The sequence below is a fragment of the Hyalella azteca genome, unplaced genomic scaffold (genome assembly GCF_000764305.2).
Source record: "Hyalella azteca isolate HAZT.00-mixed unplaced genomic scaffold, Hazt_2.0.2 contig14006, whole genome shotgun sequence".
NCBI classification, from domain to species: Eukaryota; Metazoa; Arthropoda; class Malacostraca; order Amphipoda; family Hyalellidae; genus Hyalella; species Hyalella azteca.
The window spans coordinates 264,768-280,151 of record NW_025943907.1 but is presented as its reverse complement, the minus strand read 5'-3'; the positions used below and the strand labels follow the sequence as shown (position 1 = coordinate 280,151).

Here is a 15,384-nt window from a genome sequence, read left to right as displayed (position 1 = left end):
TTAATGTTACACTTCTGCGGCTTAACAATTCTAAGATTCTTAATTAAATAAAATATAACAAGAGCTTAAAAAACTTACTTTTGTCCATCTAGTAGGTAATTTCATAAATTTTCTGAACTCTTCTACTCCACTATCTTTTCATTTGTGTCTTGAATCGAACTTCTTGTCCTGAATACGCAGAAATTATTCCACTAATGCTACGCATGACATCTGCGTTCTTCAAGACATGGCTTTGCCTGGTCAAATGTATGGAGCCTGGAGTCTTAAGGTGCTCGCGGGTTGTGCCCAAGTTTGTAATGGAGGAGCGGCTGGGGCATTGGATGTTACACGCCATATGTTGGTGGGAACAGCTCGGTGACGTGGCTTTCGTTAAGGCAATAGCGGCACGGGACTGCGATGCCCACATAAATCCTTCCGAACTTGCCGCGATGTATTGCCGTGCGGCAACGACGACGTTATATCGTTTAGTGGACTCGTATGCTATGACGATAAACGATTAACGTTCTTTGACGATACAGAATTTACGTCAGTGAAAATATTTATTTCGGATGCAGACTTGTGTCCTCAAACGATACACGATGCATGTTTTTGAAAATTTCTACAGTTGAATCTGATTCATGTCCTCTGACGATACACGATTCCATTTCATGATAATAATTATTGCAGAAGCTGACTCGTGTCTTCTGACGTTCTAGGAGGTTATAATGGTGCCTGAAGATGTCATCTTAAAGTTACGAAAATTTTCATTTTAAAGTCGAAATCCGAGTTCATTTTTTCACTGTTTATTGGCTAAATAACCTGATCAAGAAACGACTTTGCAATTTCTAATCGCTACAAAAGAGTTCAGTGAAATTTTAGGTTCCATGTGTTGAATTGCCTATCTACGTTAAAAATATAAATGATAGTGAGGTGATGATCTTTTGATTGTAATGATATGCTGTCATTGCAATGTTTCTTATTGATGATGTTCGCAGTTTGCCAGTGTTTGCTCTGGGTGTTGCCAATACTTGGGGTTGATTTTCTCAGTGTTTGCTGTCGATGTTGCCTGTATTTGGGTTGATATAGACAACATTTAATGTTAATTTTGCCAGAATTTGGGGTTGATGTTGCATATATGTTTAACTGATATTACCAGTATTTGGGGTTGGTGTTGCGAGTGTTTGCTGTTGATGCTGCCAGTATTTGTGGTTGATATAGGCAACATTTAATGTTAATTTTGCCAGTATTTGTGGTTGATGTTGCCAGTATGTGTAGCTGATATTACCAGTATTTGGGGTTGTGTGTAGCGAGCCTACGGATGCGATGACGCGTCGGTCGGTGGGAGCTCAGGTGCTGCTGCTGATAAAAGTTTTGATTGTACGGCCAACGCACTGCGATTGTGGGGGGCAAGGGGTGAGTGATTCACTGGGGGGTGGGTGAGTGGTTCAGTGGGGGACAGGATGAGCATCTCAGTGGGAGGATGGGGTGAGCAGCTCAGCGGGAGATAAGGTCAGCGGCTCAGTGGGGGACAAGGTGTGCAGCGCAGTGGGGGATGATGTGAGCATCTCAGTGGGGGCATGGGGTGAGCTATTAAGTGGGAGAGGTGGTTGAAAATTGCGTTTTTGTTGAAGAGTATATGACCGCTCTGTGGGTGGTGGGGGAGAACTTTTCCTTGGGGGTTGAGGGTAGGTTATGCAGCTTTCTGAGCGAAGGCTGAGGACTCCCTAATGTGTTCTCATATTTCTTTTGATTGTAATGATATGCTGTCATTGCAATGTTTCTTATTGATGATGTTCGCAGTTTGCCAGTGTTTGCTCTGGGTGTTGCCAATACTTGGGGTTGATTTTCTCAGTGTTTGCTGTCGATGTTGCCTGTATTTGGGTTGATATAGACAACATTTAATGTTAATTTTGCCAGAATTTGGGGTTGATGTTGCATATATGTTTAACTGATATTACCAGTATTTGGGGTTGGTGTTGCGAGTGTTTGCTGTTGATGCTGCCAGTATTTGTGGTTGATATAGGCAACATTTAATGTTAATTTTGCCAGTATTTGTGGTTGATGTTGCCAGTATGTGTAGCTGATATTACCAGTATTTGGGGTTGTGTGTAGCGAGCCTACGGATGCGATGACGCGTCGGTCGGTGGGAGCTCAGGTGGTGCTGCTGATAAAAGTTTTGATTGTACGGCCAACGCACTGCGATTGTGGGGGGCAAGGGGTGAGTGATTCACTGGGGGGTGGGTGAGTGGTTCAGTGGGGGACAGGATGAGCATCTCAGTGGGAGGATGGGGTGAGCAGCTCAGCGGGAGATAAGGTCAGCGGCTCAGTGGGGGACAAGGTGTGCAGCGCAGTGGGGGATGATGTGAGCATCTCAGTGGGGGCATGGGGTGAGCTATTAAGTGGGAGAGGTGGTTGAAAATTGCGTTTTTGTTGAAGAGTATATGACCGCTCTGTGGGTGGTGGGGGAGAACTTTTCCTTGGGGGTTGAGGGTAGGTTATGCAGCTTTCTGAGCGAAGGCTGAGGACTCCCTAATGTGTTCTCATATTCTTTTATGGGGCACTAATAAATAATTGATAAAGGAAGATATTTATTTAATTATTTTTTTGTGGCGCTGCTACTGATGATTTGTCGCTGATGAATTTTATTCTTTTTCTTCAGGTTGAGGACGCCATGCTGATGTTCGACAAACAGACCAACAGACATAGAGGTGAGTACAAACTCGTCTTCATGTGTGCACCGAGAGAAATAAGTGGGATTTGGTCCAAATAGTGTTGCATTTTTGACCCAGACCTCGTGTGCCCGAGCAAAAGAATTACGTGTGGAAAGAGTCATGATTTGGACAATATGACCCACTTTTTCACGAGGATGCATCATTTTCGTCTGTGTTTTTTTTCCTGCAAACTCAACATTTTGGATAAATTGTTACCCACTGCTACTTAGAAGCAAATATAGAGGTCAACATACGTAAAATTAGCTATTATATATCTCGTTATCTGTGAAATTCAATATCAAAGAATTAGATGACCATACTAAGAAAACGCGGCGCAGATATTTCCAGTTAAATATAGTTGTCATTTGGCGTAATGAATCGGACGGCATTTTACCACAAAATTTTATTCATGTGAATCGGACCGAAAAAGCGACAGCTGCTCAGTGACGAATTTTAACGCTGAACCTCAGCCCATTTGCGGCCCGCATGCGCGAGGATTGCTTCCCACTTGTGATGTCCTATGCAGATGCTCAACTTTGCGAAAGCTCTCAGAGTTTTCGTTTGAACTTTCTCTTCTTTTTATTCGCCACGAACATTTCATAAAATCGAGAACTCTTCGGTAAAAGTCAACCCCCGTCCAGGAAAGTTTTTTTGCAGGAAAAATTTCCCCGAGATCGGACATGGCCTCAGATGAGCAACGGAACAAAAGTAAGCGCCGAGTTTAATTGCAAGTCGGCGCTGGCTTTGTCTTGGGCGCTTATTGCCTGCATGCCGTATTGAAAACTATCAGCGGATTATTGGTGGCCAACGAACGGCCGAGGATAATACATCTTTGGATTTTCCATATGGTTTTGCTGCCTGCAGAGCTTCGTGCACCAGCTGTATCGATCGATTGGAAATGTTTTCACCAAGTTTGGCCATTCATCTGGCTCTGCCTAAGGTGGCTGAAGCTCTCGCTAGCGCCAACGAGGAGGTTGTGTAGCGAGCTTTTCTAAGCATTTCTAGAGCTTCATCACAGCAGGATAAAGTCCACATCTTCATTCGTTGTTGCTCAGAATTACCTTGTAATTTTAGTACTAGTTTCGCGGCTTGATTTTTTGCAATATCAAGTGTATGAATTTTCGGAGTAAAATGTGTACTGGGAAGAATAGAATGCTAGTCCTATGACTTGTTCCTGTCTTTTTTCTTTACGAAATATCATAGTTCAAAGAATTAATTTCCTGAGATACTTTGGCTTTCCTTTTCTATGAATTACCTCAGTTTTTATCTATTGGTATTAATGTAAATTTAGCATAATTAATTCTGGTCTCTTAAAAAAGCTCGTTCCCATTGCTTGATTAGACGCGTTTCAAAATATTGGGTTTCATTCAAATTTAAGCCAATTCTAATGTTTAGATTTTAAATTACAATCGGGCCACTGAGCCTCGACTAAACTCTGAATGTCGATTTTGGTCTTCTGTTAGTGAACAGTTAGCAGTTTTCAGGCAATGACGTTAATCGCTTCACTTTATCAACAGGAAATCAATCGAGTATGAAGGCTTCTTGAATACCAGGCCAAATCCTTCACAGGGCATGCTTTTGAAGTTTGCTTCTGCCGCGCGGCATCTCAGTACCCATTTAAAGTTTTATTATTCTTCAGCACAATTCACTCATAAACACAGACAGCCACGTAACAAGTTCATATTTTTCCTTCTCGTCAAACATTTACTCACACTTTTTCTGTTTCTGTTGGTCTTGTCACATTTTTTTTATTTCTTTAATTTGCCGGGAGTCATTTATTATGTTGGAGCGGTGGCGCGCAGTGAAAGCTGCGCTAATGAAAACTCTCGCGGTGGCGTTTACTGCGCCATATAAGCGCCTGCCACTCGGGTACTGGTGAGTCAAGCCACATGGTGATAGCCACAGTCAAGCCGTGCGCCACATGGTGATAGCCACAGCCAGGCCGTGTGCCACATGGTGATAGCCACAGCCAGGCCGTGTGCCACATGGTGATAGCCACAGCCGGGCCGTGTGCCACATGGTGATAGCCACAGCCGGGCCGTATGCTACATGGTAATAGCCACAGCCAGGCCGTGTGCCACATGGTGATAGCCACAGCTGGGCCGTGTGCCACAAGGTGTAAGCCACAGCCGGGCCGTGTGCCACAAGGTGTAAGCCACAGCTGGGCCGTGTGCGTTTCTCTCAAATTTTACCGCCATGAATATTTAATATTGTTATTGGCAAAGTGCTAAGCTTTTCTATATTTACTCTAGACATTGCTATGCATGAGAGCAATAAATTATTTCAACCTCAAGCGCCTGATCGTTAACGAATGATATTGAAAGAAATCAATTACATTTTTAGTAAAATTCATATCTGATTCTCGGATTAAGGCCTACTAAATTCAACGCACATCTCTCTATACTATGCAAATTGTGATAGTTATTCCTACCACAAAACTCGTAAACTTGATAATATATACAATTATTGTAGTTGAGTAGGTTTCAAATTGCATTGTTTTCTTAGTTATTTTTCTTATTGCGATTCCACGCGAATTACTTTAGGAATGCAAATGAGGATCTCTTTCTTTTTAAGTTCGCCTGGGAGTCGTGGTTGCGTACAAGCTTCTTCGCAGACCTCAAGAAGACACAAAATATCAGGATTTTGAGCAGCCTTTTCTCATTTTAATTTCGTAATTTAGTCCCTTGAGACGATCCAGATGCACATTAAAGCGGGGCCAAACAAAGATATTTTGACTACACGATGTCCCGGAATACCAAGTGCTTCATTTAGATGCCGCGCAAGGCTCACCTCTTAGAAATTCTTTGCTTGAACCATTTACTGAGTTCGTAATCTGGAGATGGCAGCGGAATAACGAATTATCATGGAATGGTGCGCAGGGCGCTCGACCGAGATCTGGTCTAGGCAATTCTTGCTGTGGGTTTTTGCTTCACAAACTGTTCTAAATCCACCACCGTATCACTAGGTTTTTTTTTATGTTGTGACATTTTTTATCAATGTATCCATTTTTTTATTTGTGTTAACGCTAAAAAATTGTTATATTTCTAATTTTTCCTTATTGTTTCTGTCGTTCTTTTTTTTAATGGAAATACTTCCGGACAACAAATCTATAAATTTCACCTAGATTTTTTAAGTATTCGTTGCATATTTTCAATTAATAGTAAATATATAAATCGAGATATTTAATTCTTACTTGTATTGATAGATAATATATTTATATTTATCCAAGATAAATGCCCAATTCTGATTCGAGTTAAAATTTCGGATTTCATCTTTTGCTAGTAATCGAATGTGCACACGTACCACTCGAAATTTACATATGCACTCACCGTACGAATAAAATTCTATCTCACTTCTCCGTTTCATGCCAACCAATTCAGTTTCTTGCAAATCTAAAGACTGATTTTTGACCCTAAATAAAATTCTATTTGAAGCCCAGTACCATATACCCGGCCAGAGTCTAGAAGAGAAGTCATTTGTATATTTCTAGTCTGAAGACCAGTTCCATATTTGCTCTCTCTAAACACGTACCAAAAAAAGCACCGCGTATAAATTGCTTGCCAATGTTTGACAGCGCAAGCCATCCCGTGGTCCGCTCGCCATTTCAATGTGAGTGAATAAACTGCAGGGGCGCTTCGCAAGAACCGGAATTCTCTAATGAATATCCATTCAAAATTAATTAACTGGTTAAAAGTTATGAGAATTTCAATGAAGTGATTTCACTTTGAATGAGGCAGAACGCAGCGGCTGCTGCTGCCAGATCTTTTGCGGTCTCCCAATGAATTTAGAACTTCCTGGCTGAGTTTGAATTAATTTCTGTTGAGATGAGCTTGGGTGGTAAATTCAAGCTTCGGAAACGTCTGTCCCTGAAGCTGCTTCATTAATCGTCAAGAGTTGGCTGATTTATTCTTTAAAAGTCTTAATATTTTTCATTAAAATCAATTCTGGTTTCAACCATGTTGAAGCTGAGCCTTGTTCAATTCATACCAATTATTCGACTTTTGAATTTTAAAGTATATCCCTGCATTGAATCATCAATTGATGAAAGATTTGAAGTTTGTGTTCGATTTTCGCGCAGCCACGTAACGAGTCAGAAAACACATTGCTTGAGTTAAGCATTTGTAATTACTTTTTTTCAGCTTTCAAACACAACATATCTTCCATTTGTTGTGTCGTTTGACGACGTCATAAATAAAAACTTGAAAAAGTAAAATCGTTTTATTATATTATTAATTGCGCTTTCTAAGCGCATTGTATTATAGATGTGATAAATTCTTACTTGCACCAACACTATTCGCGATTATCTTTTGATAATTTTCTAATGCATGTGAAGAATTTTGCTGACATGTTTGCTTTCTCTTTACTATGTTCGAGTCTTACGAGTGTCTCCTTGATAATTTACACGTTCATTTTCACACGGACATTAGCAGACCTGTAGTGTCTTAGATGCTGGTTATTAATTTCTTCAGGATAGATTTGTTGGCACAAGATTCCTTCTGACTCGAGCAGTGAAGTTGCTGAGTGATGGTGGAGCAAAATAGGCGTTTTCAGCTTGGTCGCCATCTATCCACTCCACCCAATCCATCCTCTCCGCCCCACCGTTACTGCCTAAGTTTGCTACCATAAACTTGAGTGCGATCGAGAACGTTTCTCCAATACTGCAGAACACAAATTTAGCCAAGATAAATGCTCAGGATAAATTATGCCATTTGGACAGATATCCTCTCCAATAATTTCTTGTCGAGGGCTCTGAGCGAACGTTTAGTTGCAGAGCGACGCCCCCTCATAGCTTGCATCCACCACGCTATTTTTACACGGATTAATGCAGAGGTAAGGTTATAGATTTTGCTGCACGAATATGGTAATAAAACTTATCCTATTTTTACATGGATTAATGAAGAGGTCAGATTATACATCTTACTACACGAATAAAATGATCAAACTTATCCTATTTTTACACGAATTAATGCAGAGGTCAGGTTATAGATTTTGCTGCACGAATAAGGTAATAAAACTTATCCTATTTTTACATGGATTAATGAAGAGGTCAGATTATACATCTTACTACACGAATAAAGTGATCAAACTTATCCTATTTTTACACTGATTAATGCAGAGGTCAGTTTTATAGATCTCTCAATACACGAATAAAGTGCCAATACTTATCCTAGTTATTTACACGGATTAGTGCAGGGATACATTTTTTTATCTTACTATACGAATGAAGTGTAAAAATTTTCCACCAAATTAATCTTTACTGCTCAACCCGACCATAAAAGATATTTTTACTTGTGATCGAAAAGATTATTAGATTATTTATTTTTCTTCGTTCGTTCTAGAACGTTAGTTCCGTCAAACCTGAGGTCGTCGATGAATTTATTGAACAATTTTGATCGCTTAATTTATTTATTTATTGCAATTCATTGGCGTAATTTGCCTGATGTATTTGGATAATGGCCATGTCGCGAGAAGCATTTTGTGGGGAACTACCAAAGTAATCACTGATAAAAAAAGTAATGAAGTCGGCTACTAAGCGAATGCTGAGCGATTTATAATATTATACTAAATGGTCCAAACATCTTGCATGTCTCAGAATATAACCCAAATAATCCGGTGATTCCGAAAGATAATAAAATTTTCATGAGCCACCTTAGTAAAAAAAAGAATTCTTCACCCAGTCTTTAAAGCCATTAAATACCTTAAGCTGGAATTCTTTCACAGCAATTTTGCTGAGTGTTGCGTAATTCTTACGCATTACGCAAGCCATCACTCCTGAGTGATCGAACTCTGGTCTCTAATAACAGCGATCGAGGCTCGTGCGTATGGCAGTTACGGTACGCTCGTCTGTGAAAAGCGTACAGCTCGCATGCGTCGCAAATGGAACCATAATGAGTGGTGCCAGCATTCCACGGAACTGTGAGTTAGAGTGAGAGTTTTAAACTAGGTTCCAAGTCTATCCCCAACGTGAGCCATGTCAAACGTGGGAGTTGTGAGCTAGGTTCCAAGTCTATCCCCCAACGTGAGCCATGTAAAACGTGGGAGTTATAAGCTAGGTTCCAAGTCTATCCCCCAACGTGAGCTATGTCAAACGTGGTAGTTTTAAGCTAGGTTCCAAGTCTATCCCCCAACGTGAGCTATGTCAAACGTGGGAGTTTTAAGCTAGGTTCCAAGTCTATCCCCAACGTGAGCGTCAAACGTGGGAGTTTTAAACTAGGTTACAAGTCGATACCAAGTAAATTTTTTAAACTAGGTCCCAAGCTGATCCTCGATTTGGCATTCTAATCGCTTCAGATGTCATTTAATTAACACTCTTGCCACCTTTAAAAGTGCATTGTTGAGCATTTATATTAAATTATAGGTTTATCCGATGAATCTAAAGACTAATAAAGTTTATAGCCACCAATTTCTATTGGGCGAGCTAGAGAAATTGTAAATTGACGATAATTGTTGGAATTTTAAAGATCAAACCGAAATTAACCAATTGTGCTTAGGGCCAAATTATGATTAATAATTGCAAGTGTATTTTTAATTAATAATAATAATAATAATTGAGTTTTCAAATTTTAGCACATATACAGTGTTTTAAATATGCTTACTTAATAGTGTTGCAAAGTACAGTTTGTGCGCCAGACCCTGATGGACGCCCATATATAGAGGTCGCTCATGCTAACCTACCAGTTTACCGAGGGTTAAATCCTCTCTTTTGAAGCGAGTTATCACTCTTAAGCCGATTATCTTGCCTGCTTTTTCTCTCGCAGCGAAGATTAATCTTCTTAAAGTCTTTGGACAACACGGGTTTTTAGGAAGTGGTTTGCCTCGTTCCTGGCAATGAAGGATGATTGTGAAGCACACTTGCGACACCTTCGTGTCACTCATTACGCACGCATTCTCTCATTTGCAATTGCACGAATTTCCTTTCTTCTAGTGAATTACACGAATTTTTTTAACCTCCGGTTGCGTTATTATTGAGGAGAAGAGCGCAGCTTTAGCAGGCGCCTGGAATGTTGCGTCATTTGGTTTTAATTCCAACTTTCGTTTTATAAATAATTAATTTAAGGCAGTCGGTGGATCAAACAAATAATGAGTTTATTATTGAAAAAAATGAAAATATTTATCTTCTCTAAAAAGATAACCAATAAGTTTTTTAAATTTTTCATCTTTATAACCTACAGAGGGGCCGAGTTTTAGTGCAAAGTCTCACTGATTTCTCTGAGTGTGATTTATGAAGGTACGCGCACGGAGCACAACTGTCGTGCTTATCTGCCATGCTTGACTCCGTCCGGCATTCCGAGTTCATCAACGCGTAGCCTTGATTACCCTGTCTCACTCCCTCCTTTACCCTCTTTTCTCTCTCTCACTCACTCGTTTACCCTCTATTTCTCTCTCTCACTCCCTACTTTACCCTCTTTTTCTCTCTCAAAGACCCTTTTCCCCTTTTCTCTATCGCGCTTTCACACAAACCCATGATGAAGGCGACTGTGCTGCTGTTGCTGGTTCGTAATTTCGCTCAGCTTTGCTCGCTTCGTTTCAAAGGCAATGGAATGAAGCTTGCAAATTGACGCTCATTTCAACTTGGTGCTCCTGCCAAAGTTGGTTCAGTGCAAACATTTGGTGTACTCGAGCTTGATTGTGCTAACGACGGCCCCTTCTGTAGGCTGGCTAAAACTTCCAACTTCTGCTAAGAACGTTTCTTTATTGGTGTTTATCGCAACGGTCTGACTCGGCATTTCTCCACTCTCTTTGCGTCTCAAAATTTATGCAAAAAATTGGCCCTTTACGCAGACAAATCATTCCGGTTAAATGGCAAATTTCCTTGCCCTGAAGACGCTCGTACAGTGGCGGCTCTTTGATTTAAGCGAACCATGTTTCACCTTTCCTCTGTGCGAGCGTTTTGATCAAATTTCACGCACACTAATAGATTTTACTTAAGTAGATAAGCTCGTGTGCTAATTCTGTGCTCTAAATGACGGAGAATGCCCGGAATTGGCATTCTTGCACTAGTTTTTGACAGTTGTTTGCAGGTTTAAAGAGCCGTTTAAACGATACAAATTTATTCAGCAAAGTCGCCTTTATGGTGATGCTCAAATTTTGCTTACCCCAAAAAAAATCATGATCACCGATAACTCTTTTTTCACTAGCAACCATTGATTTATATTCAAGTTGAATCAATATTTAAATTTGCATAAATAAACCAAACTCCCTCGTCCCCATAGCCAACATTGCCATTTTCTTCAAAGACCGAAGACTATCTTCTGCACGCAACATCCCCAGCTCGTGATACCGTATATATCCCCCCGGGCGCCCCTAGCGAGGCTATAACTTGCCTCGGTCGTATTTAGTGCGGTAACTTCCTTAACGTTATGGTAAGCTCTCGCTCTGCCCAAAGTTTTATTGAACTTCTTATGATGCTACAGTTTTGTGCTCCGTAAGATATAAGAATTTGTCTGCCCTTTTTTTGTTCCTCACTTGATCATTTGGTAACAGTATGGATTCTATGGATTAAATTGAGTAATATTCCGTGATTTCTCTGGTATTATTACCTGAATTAATTATAAATGATGAATGTAAATATACAACTCGAAGGCGTTACTTATTTAAGAAACAAGTTTTCTCTTTTGTCTGCTGATGGATGATCGTGCGCTGAATAGACATCATATTAAAATATAAGTTTTGACTAATACTTTTATGAACGAATCTTCAAATTCACTGATAGAAAGCTTCTGCAATTTTAACGATGATTTTTAAAAGTAATGTTTTATAATGATGAGTGTGGCCTTCATTCCGGACCTCCACTCAGAATGTTTTTACATATTGTGATCCTTGAATAGGCAAATTTCGTTCCATGAATTTTCCAAGCATCGTGTTTGCTAAGCACGTGCAGCAGCAGCCAAGAGCTTAGAGTTTGCCCTTCGAACTTTCATAATTTAGCAAGAAAAGAACATGAGCTAATTCTGCTCCGCTCGAACCATGAAGTTTTAATTATCTGGACATCATTTTTTCTGTTAGCTTGGCTTTTTCTCCGCAACTGTTCGATAATTACACCAATAATCGATCGAAGCTGAGCACGAGAGCGCATAATTCGCTCGTTCCTTGATTAATATTCTTCACATAAGTGGCGCGAGAGTCAAGAGAAATATACTATTTTGTGGGCGCGGTAAATTGAAAGCAGGCAGAGAAATTAGTGGCTTGTTATCCAGATAACGTTGCACTTTTTTATTATTTTCTTCTAGGTCATACCTACCCAGTTTAGCCTGGCAAAAGTTACTACTTCTGCTCTGTGCTAGCACCGTTCTAAGAAAATGCGTGCTACTATTTTGATGATGGTCCATTTTTCTGAGGTTATAGTTACTGCCTAACCGTTTCATATTTAAACACGATTACCGTGACATACGTTCTCCTGAATAACTAAGACCGAATCCGTGATATTTCGCGTGTGGATTGAAAATATTGAAAATAATTTTTTTGGCTTCATGATTGAGAATTAAATACCCTTGGTTCATAATTCAGAACATCGTGCAAAGTACTTAAAGTACATTAGCCAGCATCAGGGATCTATCTTTAGGTACGTATATTCTCTTCGTCGTTTCATAAGAAGCGTTTCGTTAGAAGCATTGTAGCGTGACGACAAACTTGCACTAAGAATTTTTCGCTTTGGAAACCATTTTTGTCATAGCATTTCGTTGTCTCCCCTTCAACTGTCATTCTGGGTGCCATTTTCCTCCGACAAAATTTTACGACCCGCCGTCTTAAGGAGTGTAATTATATATTCATGACTGTAAATAGCAGTCTGCCATTAAAAGGCATAATAAAGATTTTAAGAGACAAGTAAGTCATTTCGCTGAGCATCCCGGAGGATATTTTTTAGGACGCCCGTTTGAATTAAAGAGACTCGTGAGATTCGCGTACTTTACAATTTCCTAACCATTCACGGGAGGGACATTTTTTCGAAAATTTCTGTGACCTCTTCGAGAAAAAAATATGCAATAAACCATTGCATGAATGTAGACTGCAGCGCATTTGTTCAGATTCCACTACCTCGGACATTTGAGGCACAAACAAACGGCAATGATCGAGAGGCTTTGAAACGTAAAAATGTATCATCATATAACAATGGTTTCATTTTATACAAATAACATCTTACATCAGTCACCTAACTAGGCAAGTTTATCACAGAAATTTCTGTCTGTTATAATATAAAGCTACGATAGATAAACTGAGTGCGACGGTTGTTTAATGCAAGTCATCAAATATATGATCAAATACAATAAAGGTTATGTTCTTATCCGGTATAACAAGAATTTTTTCGCAAGATTGGCTGTGAAATGAGCCGTGAAGTTAGTCGTGACATGAGCCATGACATGAGCCGCGAAGTGAGTCGTAATGTGAGCTCACAGATAATTACTTTGTTAAGCGTGTGATCGTACAGATTTCTTTACGTGTTGTTATAAGTTTCAATTTTTTATTATAATCCCCGTGTGCTTTTTAGAAGTCTTTAGATTTAGGAATAAAATGCTGTGAAATATCTCCACTTAAGTGCTGAGTCATAACATATTTAATACAACATTTTATAACTAACATACAAATTCCGTTCAGAATGAAATGAGTTTCAGGACACAAGTAATATAAAGAACTGCGGAATAGCGTGACGTTGCATAGCCCATACTTAGGGCGAGCTTCCGCCTACCAGGCGGCCTTCGTGTGCGGGGAGGTTATGGTTTAGGCCGCTGGTCAGGTTATGGTTTAGGCCGCTGGTCAGGTTATGGTTTAGTGTTATGGTTTAGGCCGCTGGTCAGGTTATGGTTTTAGCCGCTGGTCACGTTATGGTATAGGCCGCTGGTCAGTTTATGGTTTAAGCAGCTGGTCAGGTTATGTTTAGGTCGCTGGTCAGGTTATGGTTTAGGTCGCTGGTGAGGTTACGGCTTAAACCGCTGGTCAGGTTATGGCTTAGGCCGCGGAACGCTAAGCTTACCTACCATCAATATACCTTTAGAGGGTACTCGAGGCCCAGCCCTTGCAGGTATTTTTCAAGAGACTGATTGAACTCCTCCTTACGACTTCAGGTCACGAAACTCCCACTCACCTGCAATCAATGCACGCTTCCTACGCTTAGACTAGTTTCACTTTCGGGTTGGAATTTCGGGTCTCAAATTCGCAGTCTTTCTACCAATGGAAAACATTTATCAAGTTTTTTTTTTCAATTTTTTACAACAATTTATTTTTATAATTTAGATTTCTGGCCCCAGTGAGAGCGAGAAAATTTTTTAGCTGTTTCATCTTCAAATATTCACGTACCTGGAAACATTGTAAATTTTACTCGCAATGTGAGTGCAACTACTGTAGTTTGAGGAAGTTTTATTTATATGTTATTGATGCTTTTACAAATCTTAAATACCTTCGCTCATCAATGTAAATTTCAACTAACCCTGGATTTTAACGCGTCTATAGTACGGTCCATGTTCAGTTTGCCTGCCCTATTCACCGTAGCATTTCCAGCAAGGAACAGTATTAACAGCCAAATCTCGACTGCACAAATATTTTTTAAGTCAATTCATGAAAAAATTTTGCTGGTTTTGTAGCCTACGGCACCTAAGCCTTGCTTCATTTTGGGGATAGTTTTTTATGGCATTGCGAGCAGTGTTTTAGTGAGCTCGCTTTAACGCTCACTCGCCAGCACTCGTAAATCCGTTGTAAATATCCGCTTTTTTGACGCCCAAGAACGTCAAGTGCGTGAGCTAAATCGCTGCTTTTTACCGCGTCCAATGCGGCCGCTTTTGTGTGCAGCCTTCGATGTGATGTTAGAATACGATGCTGTATTTCTTTTTTTTTCTGTGGTTTACTTTGAAAATTTGCGTTCATTTGCACGTTAACTAGCAAAGCTTTTAGGCGAACGTGACCGCGCTCTCATTTGTCTTGCTCCGCGCTGTGATAGGACCGTTTCGTCAATGATGAATCTTTGTGGCCATTTGCTCACTGAGTTCTCTAAAACGACCACTTCTGCTATTAAACCATTTTTGCAGTATATGCAATGAATGCTTTGGAGTGAACATGAAGATATATAATAGAGGCAAAACTTGTTGCTGTTTAATAATTTAGAGTTTGACGAAATGGTTTCCTTCCAGCACTATTCCAGCCGACCAGCTATCAGTATTATTATTATTTTTTAATTATCTTGCAAACTTAAACAAATAAAGCGCAATTGACTTAACATTTTCAACATCTAAATAGCTGCGCGAATTATATTGAACCGAAGTTATTAAGTTTATTTATGAATGATTATGATGTTTCGGATTCAAATAAAACGTGCGTAAAACCTTTCAAAGAGCGATCTCAATTATTTTTTTCTTCGTGTTATGCTCTGAATAGCTCATATTTATTGCACAATGGCGCTCTAAATCCTGCTTGCTTCTCTACCTAGCTACTGCTGCAATTCTCCACTCTCAGGACACTGATTGGATCATGTTGTTCAAAAAATGAAACAATTTCTTAGCCACAGCATGAGCTGAGAGCAGACATAGCACTGATACGGCTCTCAGTCGGACCAAACTTGGTCAGAATGATACACTCACGAGCGAAAAGTGCGTCGCTTGTCGGCCAAAAGCTCACTCATTGCTCTAAGTGTGTGACCTCTTAATTCTCACGACATCGCCTGGTGTCTTTCTTGTGATTTGTGACAGTATGTTAGCTTCTGTGTCAA

The 15,384-nt window shown here is 40.0% G+C and overlaps 1 protein-coding gene across 2 annotated transcripts in view; it reads left to right on the top strand.

Annotated features, from left to right (window-relative positions):
* LOC108670811 (RNA-binding protein Musashi homolog Rbp6) overlaps positions 1 to 15,384 on the top strand; it is an 87,808-nt gene that overhangs the window by 32,812 nt on the left and 39,612 nt on the right. For both annotated transcript variants that reach the window (XM_018158306.2, XM_047883913.1), the window contains exon 2: positions 2,639 to 2,687. In XM_018158306.2, coding sequence (XP_018013795.1) covers positions 2,639 to 2,687 — 49 coding nt within the window. The remainder of the gene's footprint in view (positions 1 to 2,638; positions 2,688 to 15,384) is intronic.